General features: G+C 41.2%; 1 protein-coding gene across 1 annotated transcript; it reads left to right on the plus strand.

The window, feature by feature from the left end:
- The first annotated feature begins 1,950 nt into the window (after positions 1 to 1,950).
- On the plus strand, positions 1,951 to 9,628 carry LOC110590031 (heterogeneous nuclear ribonucleoprotein D-like). The gene is given in 4 exon segments (XM_044919027.1): positions 1,951 to 2,042; positions 8,650 to 8,944; positions 8,946 to 9,402; positions 9,549 to 9,628. Coding segments are annotated over 4 exon segments (924 nt in total).
- The last annotated feature ends 336 nt before the right edge of the window (positions 9,629 to 9,964 follow it).

Here is a 9,964-nt window from a genome sequence, read left to right on the forward strand (position 1 = left end):
GGTAAGGTGTTGGGGAGAGGAAGCATGCCATAATTGTTTGATTAAATATCAGGCTTTTAATAGGCCCATGATGGGTGCCTGCGTGGCTCAGTCAGTTGGGCATCTAACTCTTGATTTTGGCTCAGGTCATGATCTCAGGGTCGGGAGATCCAGCCCCACGTCAGGCTCCACGCTCAGCAAGAAGTCTGCTTGAGACTCTCTCTCTCCCTCTGTCCCTGCCCTCTAAAATAAATAAATAAATCTTCTAAAAAATGTTAATAGGCCCATGTCCCTGTGCCCTGACCTTCACAAGTGTTACTTAGCTTTTCTTCCTCCCTTTATATTCTGGCAACATTCTTCCTTTTGGATTTTGAGAGCAAGCATTTGCTATGGAGGACTCTCTGGGCATATCTCACAATGTTTACTTCTCCTCTCCTCCTGCCACAGCCAGGAGGGGATCTTTCTTGGCTCCTCACCATTAAGAACCTGGTGGATTCCTAGAAGTGGATCCAAGAGAGTGTGAGGGTCCCCTAAGACTGCAGATTCCAGGAGAGTATCACCATTAAGCTAGTCTACACTTAGCCTCCAGCAACTCATCAAAATTACCACTTAAGTGTTCCTACCTATTTGTGGCTCCAGTGGCTTCTGCTCCAAGTAAGCAGCTTCTCTACTTGCTATCTCTCTAGATTTTGGAGTGGTGGATGACCCTCTGATCTCAAATCCTTGATGGTTCCAAGAAAATTCTGTTTATTTTCAGTTTGTTCAGAATTTTCTTGCTGTAAGAACAGGATCATTTCCAAGCTCCTTGCATGTTGAAACTGAAATCGGAAGTTCTGTGTCTGTATTTTTAAAAGTAATGGAAAATCTAACAAGGGGATTTCTTTGCTCATCTAACTGGGAGTTTCAGAGGTAGTTCAAGGCTTATGTTTGGTTTGATCTGTGGCTCAACAACACCAATAAGAACACAGATTCCTTTCATTTCTCTGTTCTATCTCCTTAGTATCATCTATAATCTGGATGTTACAAGATCACAGCCAAAAATTTCCATGGCCACATGCTTTCTGAGAGAAAAAAACTTTCTCTCTCCCTTTTCCCAACACTGAAAAAAAACCTTGGGCTTCAATTTTGATCAAACATCTCAGGTCACATGTTCATTGTATCAGTTAGCTATTGGACAAATGCTGTGTAACAACTACAGAATCTCTTGTCGTTTAATAGTAAGTATTACTCATGTGTGTGAAGGTTGTCTAGTAGATCTGCTAATGTCATCTGGGCTCATTGACATGCTTACAGGCTGGGTGGGGGTGTGCTGATTTAGGCTGGGGTGGACTGGATGGCTCTACTTCAAGCTAGGGAGATTTTGCTCCACTGTCCTTCATTCTGCTAGGACCTGAGGCTAGCTGAGTCCATTATTGTTAGAGAAGTGACAGGAGTTCAAGAGGGGAAGTGAAAACAGAAAGCCTCTTAAAACCTCTACTTGAAACTGGCCTCATGTTAATTCTACTCACAATGCTACTGGCCAAAAGAAGTCACATGACCAAGGCCAACCAACATCAAGGGACAAGAAAGTACATTCTGCCCACAATAAAGATGTAATAAGGGTGTAAATACAGATGAAAATTAAAGTCAAATACTCAATCTGTTGCTCTCACAAGTAAACCAGTCACTGCTTTCATAGGAATATGAATACCCTGATTGACAAGAACTAGTCAAAACCCACGCCTTAGAGCTACTGGTTGATTTGTACTCTGAATCTGTTAGGGCTGCCATAACAGAGTACCTCAGATGGGTGACTTAAACAACAGACATTTTTTTTTTTTTTACTTTGGCCTGTAGATGGCCATCTTCTCCCTGTGTCTTCACATGGTCTTCCTTCTATGTATCTATGTCCTAATTTCCTCTTCTTATGAGGACTCCAGTCATATTGGATTAAGACCCACTCTGAGAAAAGTAACCAAAAATGTCCACTTCATGGAAGGCATTGGAGGAGCAATATTGTGGTTAGCCAAGACTGCAGAATACACCACCCAGGAATATGACTGGGTCAGCCCTTATCACAAGATGTGAGAGCAGTATACTCCTTCCACACCAGGGACATGCTGAGGGCTGTGTTCTGCTGTGATAGGAAGTCCAAGCCCTGTATACCCTCTGAGGGCTGCTGGAAGTCCCTCTCTAACGCAAAGAATTATTTTGCCATGTATTTATGTGAGAAAGTAGAAAAAGTCTACTCTGACTACTAGATCAAAATCAAAGAGTGGGAAATAACCCACTGAGAAATCTGGTGACCTCTCGACCATTTTCTTGAACTGGCCCCACTTCAAGCGTGACTGGATTTTTTTCTAGATGACAGGCTCCCATTGGCATTTCTAAAAGTACAAAAGTTTGCAGGTGAGTGATTGATGCTTTTCTTGGCACACGTGAGCCATTCTTTCCTAGTGAGTGAGTGGCAGTAATGCAATATTAAGTACAATCATGACTGAACTTAAGCCCAAGTTGAACAGGTCATAAGAACTTGTCATCATGAGCACTTGTGACTGAAGAGCACTATGCATGTGTAGTCTCTACTAGAGACCACCATTGACCATCCCTGTGGAAAGAGCCAGCCAGTGGACTCACAGTATTAGTTTGCTGGGGCTGCTCTAACAAGGTACCCACAAAGTGAGTGGTTTAAATGACAGAAATTTCTTGTGTCACAGTTCTGGAGTCCAGAAGTCCTAAATTGAAGTATTGGCAGGGTTGCTTCCTTCTTATGGTTGTGAGGAAGAATGTCCTTTGCCTCTTGCCTAGCTTCTCATACTTTGAGTAATCTTTGGTGTTCCTAGGCTTGCAGATGTATAACCCAATTTCTGCCTCCATTTTTATATGTCATTTTCCATTTAAGTGTCCAAATTTCACTTTTTTATAGGGACATCAGGCATATTGGATTAGGGCCAACCCTAATGATTTCATATTAATTTAACTAGTTATATCTGCAACTACCCTATTTCCAAATAAGGTCATATTCTGAGGTACTGAGAATTAGAACTTCAAAATATGAATTTGGGGGGTGGAGGCACAATTGAATCTATAATAATAAGCAAGGTACCCATTAACCACATAGACCCTATTTCTTATAAAAAACTCAAATATAGATTGGTAGCATCAAATCACTGTGCTATGTAGCAAAATAAATATCAGGAGGAACCAGAATGATGCCATATGGGACCTTACTTTCTTTAGTTTTGGTTTAATTGAGGAGTAAAAATTTAGAACAACTGAAAGAGTAGACATCCTTTAAGCAATCTTCACTGAACATTGTTTTTCTAAACTGGACTATGAATTTGAGATTATACAGTGTGACCAGGACTTGGAAAGCCCTTATATTTTTTGCTGACTACAGTCCTATATGTCTTAACAGCAAAGTAGAGAAGCCACCCACCCAAAGAGAAGACCAGCCAACTTAGTCTCAGAAGTGAGCTGATGGTGTATCCTGAAAACCCTTTTCATGAAAAATAATAGGAACTAAGTTGAGATGCCTAAACAAGTAAATATGGGGATGTTTTTAAAGACCCAGGATGTCTCCCAAATTCCAAGGGCAGGAACATTGCAGTCCCAGGAACAAGGGTTTGGCATTCTACAGGGAAATCAAGAAGTCATCATTTCCTAGTTCTTGCGTGTTCTTCTGTGCTCTACTTTCTCTGTCTCTACATTGTTCTCTTTGTCCTCCCCCTCCTCCTCCTTTTCATTCTTCCTTTCTTGTCATCCTTCTCTTTTTTCTCCGCTCTCCTCTATTATCCAAGTTCTCTCCACACTGCCTTCTTCAGGCTCTCCAATTCTTATGTAGACAGACAATCTTCTTGGTATGGCATACCTAAAAATGTTAAGAAAAAATATCAAAACATCTTTCAAGATGCCAAACTGAGTTTGGAAAGCAAGAGAATCCCTTTGAGTGTAGCTATTCTGAGCTGCCTATTGAATGCACACCTATTAGAACAGTCATGGACAAAAGGGCAAGAAATAACAAGTGTTGGCAAGGATGTGGAGAAATGCACCCCAAAGGGTCTGAGGGGAGTCCTGCACCTCACAAAAATACTTGGCCAGTCAACCAATATCAGAACAAAATGAAGGCTTGTTAACAAGAAGAAGGAAGAATGACTGGTGCATAAACACACAGTGGTGTCTTCCATACACACATAGCGTTCAGCACCATCCAGGACACATTCCCATCCACCTCTCTAGTTAGCTTTTCAAATAAAAGCTACTTCTCCAGCATTATCAAATTCTGGAGGAATTGTTTATTTTATCCCACTGGTTTCAGATGTCCACTCCCCTTGCCCATCCATATCTCCTGGCTTCTAGATCCACCATACATTCCTCTTTGGGTTTCTCAGATTTCATTTTGCTTAATCCTTACCCAAAACAGGGCAAAAACAAACAAACCTGGGAAATAATAAGTATTATGGATGTGGAACTGAGGTTCAGAGAGGTGATACAACTTGCCCAAATCCAACAGCTAGTAAATGGTGGTCCAGGAATCCAAAGCCAAATCTGCCTGACTTTAGAGCCCATGCATCTAACCACCAGGCCATACATACTGCCTCCAGGTAGATTTTGTTCTAGCCCCTACATGGTGTCTCTTGAACAACAACACACACAAAAAAACTGTCTTGACTGAGTGAGTCTTCAGAAAAAAATACCTCCAGCTGTTCTAAAATTTTGAAATACCTCTAATTTGTATAAGCATACCTCTGAAATCTGGAAGCAGAAAGTCTGCTGCCAGTTAATGACACCTGCATGTGGGATATGCTACATGGAATGGGCTGCCACTGGGAATAAGAGAAAAGGAGATGTGTCTCCTGCCTTCAAAAAAATCATGGTTTCAATGAACAGTTAGAACATCTAAAAAGAGCAATAGATCCTGCTTTCCTAAGGCAACTCATGAACACAGACAAATGAAAATAAAAAATACATTTCCAGGTGAGGCAGTGGAAAAAATGTTGACTTCGCAAAAGCCTAAAAGACTTGGGTTTTGAAATAATTTCTGGCACAACTACTCATAAAACTTTGAGAACATTACTCAACCTCTCTGGGCTTTGGTTTTCTCACCCATCCAATGAATTATGTTAACGTCTGCCTCGTAAGACCCAGATGAAATAGTGCATGAAAAGGATCTGCGACGATGAGAACTGACTATCTTTTCTTGCTTTATATGTATATACTGTAATTTAAGGACTCACACAATTCTTAGTAAAAAATGTATGACCTTCATTTAGATGGTTTGGATCCATATCACCCCCTGATCCTGAGAAAGTTATCCTTTCTGATCCTCTTTGAACATAAATTTCTTTTCTTTTTCCATTTGACAAATTCTTATTGAGTTTCTACTATGTTTTAGGCACTAGACTAGACCAGCAGGGTCATGACCAACAGAATCTTCACCCTCTAAGGGCTTAAGGTACTTGTAGTAGGGATAATCACAGCCCCCTCATAGGTGCTTAAGGACAAGGAACACTGTGTGTAGCACACTGCCTGGCACATAGTAGTCCAGTTTGCATTGCAAACCCAGCCCATGAAAGATGAAAGGATGACAAATAGAGGGATAGGAGTCTGGGTTAGTTTTCTACTAATGCTGTAACAAATGACCACAAAGGTAATGGCTAAACACTGGGCTAAAATCAAGGTGTGGGTAGGGCTCCTTTCTGGAGACTCTAAGGGGAGTGATAAGAACTGAACTCTTTTCCCCCGCTGAATTCATATATTGAAGCCCTAACTCCCAATGTGACTATGTTTGGAGATAGAGCTTTAAGGAAGTAGTTAAAGTTAAATGAGATCATAAGGGTGTGGTCCTAATCCAATAGGATTGGTGGCCTGATAAGAAGAGGAAGGGAGAAATCTCTCACCTTATGCACACATACAAAGGAAAGGCCAAGTGGGGGCACAATGAGAAAATACCACCTACAAGCCAGAAAGAGGACTCTTACAGGAACCTAACTGGCAGCCACCCTGATCTTGGACTTCCAGCCTTCAGAACTGTGAGATATTTTTGTGGTTTAGGCCAGTCAGTCCATGATAGGAAAAGAGCTTTTTTGTTTGTTTTGTTTTGTTTTGTTTTTTCCAGATTCTAGAAGTTGCCTACATTTGTTGGCTCATGGCTCTCCTCCTCCAGCTTCAAAGCCAGCAATGTTTTACCTCTCTAACCGCAGCTGAAAAAGTGCTCTATTTTTAAGGATTTGTGTGATTAGATTGAGCCCATCTGGATAATCCAGGATAATCCCCCATGTCAAGCTCCGAAACTCTAATCACATCCTCAAAGTCCCTTTGGCCATGTAAAGTAATATTCACAGTTCCTGGGGACTAGGTCACGGACATCTTTGAGGGGCTATTTACATACCTGAGGGCCCAAGAGGGTCAGTTTGGAGTTGGGTCAAGGACTCTGACAGAACATCTGAGAAGTGAACAGAAAGGGAGTGCATCTAGCAAAGGAAACAGTCAACAAAACCAAAAGACAACCAATGGAATGGGAGAAGATTTTTGCAAATGACATATCAGATAAAGGACTAGTATCCAAAATCTATAAAGAATTTATCAAACTCAACACCCAAAGAACAAATAATCCAATCAAGAAATGGGCAGAAGACATGAACGGACATTTTTCCAAAGAAGACATCCAAATGGCCAACAGACACATGAAAAAGTGCTCAATACTGCTCGGCATCAGGGAAATCCAAATCAAAACCTCAGTGAGATACCACCTCACACCAGTCAGAATGGCTAAAATTAACAAGTCAGGAAATTACAGATGTTGGCAGGGATGCGGAGAAAGGGGAACCCTCCTACACTGTTGGTGGGAATGCAAGCTGGTGCAACCACTCTGGAAAACAGTATGGAGGTTCCTCAAAAAGCTGAAAATAGAGCTACCATACCACCCAGCAATTGCACTACTGGGTATTTACCCCAAAGATACAAATGTAGTGATCCAAAGGGGTACGTGCTCCCCAATGTTTATAGCAGCAATGTCCACAATAGCCAAACTGTGGAAAGAGCCAAGATGTCCATCACCAAATGAATAGATAAAGAAGATGTGAGATACACACACACACACACACACACACACACACACACACACACACAATGGAATATTATGCAGCCATCAAAAAAACCCCCAAAAAACAAAAAATGAATTCTTGCCATTTGCAATGACGTGGATGGAATTAGAGGGTATTATGCTAAGCGAAGTAAGTCAATCAGAGAAAGATATGTATCATATGATCTCACTGATATGAGGAATTCTGAATCTCAGGAAATAAACTGAGGGTTGCTGGAGTGGTGGGGGGTGGGAGGGATGGGGTGGCTGGGTGATAGACATTGGAGAGGGTATGTGCTATGGTGAGTGCTGTGAATTGTTTAAGACTGATGAATCACAGACCTGTACCTCTGAAACAAATAATACATTATATGTTAAAAAAAAAAAATAAAGAAGGTAGTAGGAAGGGAAAAATAAAGGGGGGGATATCAGAGGGGGAGACAAACCATGAGAGACTATGGACTCTGAGAAACCAACCGAGGGTTCCAGAGGGGAGGGGGATGGGGGGATGGGTTAGCCTGGTGATGGGTATTAAAGAGGGCACGTATTGAATGGAGCACTGGGTGTTATACGCAAACAATGAATCATGGGACACTACATCAAAAACTAATGATGTAATGTATGGTGATTAACATAATAAAATAAAATTTAAAAAAAAAGAAAAAGAAAGGGAGTGCATCATGCCTTCTATTTGCAATTCACATGTATACCAGTTTCTCTCCCGCAACAAACACACTCAGCCAAAGAGAGAGAACAGAGGTGGTCTGGCCAGACATTTTCCCCCTCTAGACATGTTTGCGTGGTACATGGTCCCATAATACTTTGAGCTACCCACTCTGGTTTGCTAGTTTCTTTTCTATGGCATATACTTGATTCTGATCATTAGCAAAAGATCATGATACCATGATTTTCAGAAATCTAGCTCTTCCTCTTTAAGTTCATGAACTAAAAAGCATTACTTTTGTGTCCTAATGTCAGGACTGTTCAAGGAGAAAGTGAACCCTAAGATTATTTCCTGGCATTTATCTTCCTGTGGTCACCAGTCCCTCCACATTTTCCTCTGCCTGAACTCTCACCTTCCTCATTGAATCACCTGCAAAAGAAACCTTCAAAATTCCTGCCTTACTATTCAGAGCTCTACTTTTAAAATTTTAAAACCACTTAAATTTTAAACTTAAAAAAAAAAAAAAACTAAACTAAACTATTCCCAAGGGGACAACATCTTCAAAATCAAACACACTGTATTAGTTTCCTAGAGTTGCTGTAATGAATGATCATAAACTGGGTCACTTAAAAATAAAAAATTATTCTCTCACTGTTCTGGGGCAGAAGTCTAAAATCAAGGTGTGTGCAGGGCTATGCTCCTTCCAGGCCCCAGGGAGAGTCCTTTCTTGACTCTTCCAGTTTCCGATGGCTGCCAGTGATGCTGGGCATTAGGTCACAGATGCAACACTCTAATGTGTCCCTCTGTTGTCACATCGCATTCTCCCTATGGGTCTGTTTTCTCTTCTTATGCAGACACCAGTCATTGGATTAGTCTGCACTCTAATCCAGTATCACCTCATCTTAATTAATTATATCTGCAAAGACCCTATTTCCAAATAAAGTCACATCCTGAGAATACAACGCTCCACCGCCGCCGTTGCTGTGACCTGGACTGCGTGCCAGCAGCCCCCGGCCGACAACTCCGCCACCATGGAGGACATGAATGAGTACCGCAACATAGAGGAATTCGCAGAGGGATCCAAGATCAATGTGAGCAAGAATCAGCAGGATGACGGTAAAATGTTTATTGGAGGCTTGAGCTGGGATACAAGCAAGAAAGATCTGACTGAATATTTGTCTCAATTTGGGGAAGATGTAGACTATACAATTAAAACAGATCCAGGGACTGGAAGATCTAAGAGGATTTGGATTTGTGCTTTTCAAAGATGCTGCTAGTGTTGATAAGGTTTTGGAACTGAAAGAACACAAATTGGATGGCAAACTGATAGACCCCAAAAGGGCCAAAACTTTAAAAGGAAAAGAACTCCCCAAAAAGGTTTTTGTGGGTGGATTGAGCCCAGATACTTCTGAAGAACAAATTAAAGAATATTTTGGAGCCTTTGGAGAGATTGAAAATATTGAACTTCCCATGGATACAAAAACAAATGAAAGAAGAGGATTTTGTTTTATCACATATACAGAAGAAGAGCCAGTAAAGAAATTGTTAGAAAGCAGATATCATCAAATTGGTTCTGGGAAGTATGAAATCAAAGTTGCACAACCCGAAGAGGTATACGGGCAGCAACAGCAACAACAAAAAGGAGGAAGAGGTGCTGCAGCTGGTGGACGAGGTGGTACTAGGGGTCGTGGACGAGGTCAGGGCCAAAACTGGAACTAAGGATTTAGTAACTATTATGATCAAGGATATGGAAATTACAGTAGTTTCTATGGTGGTGATCAAAACTATGATTATACTGGGTATAACTATGGGAACTATGGATATGGACAGGGATATATGCAGACTACAGTGGCCAACAGAGCACTTATGGCAAGGCATCCCGAGGGGGTGGCAGTCACCAAAACAATTACCAGCCATACTAAAGGAGGATGTTGGAGAAAACAGGAGGAGATTGCTAAAGTTAACCCAGGACGACATTGAAGATTGGTCTTCTGTTGATCTAAGATGATTATTTTGTAAAAGACTTTCTAGTGTACAAGACATAACTGTGTCCAACTGTACATAGCCGTCAATTAGTTTTCTTTGTTTTTACTTTGTCTTTTGCTATCCGTGTTATGACTCAATGTGGATTTATGTTTATACAAATTTTATTCATATGATTTCATGTTAAACTTCAAATAAATGCTTCCTTATGTGAAAAAAAAAAGTCACTGGGGCGCCTGGGTGGCTCAGTCGTTAAGCGTCTGCCTTCGGCTCAG

This window comes from Neomonachus schauinslandi, chromosome 10, assembly GCF_002201575.2.
Source record: "Neomonachus schauinslandi chromosome 10, ASM220157v2, whole genome shotgun sequence".
In the NCBI taxonomy this organism is placed as follows: domain Eukaryota; kingdom Metazoa; phylum Chordata; class Mammalia; order Carnivora; family Phocidae; genus Neomonachus; species Neomonachus schauinslandi.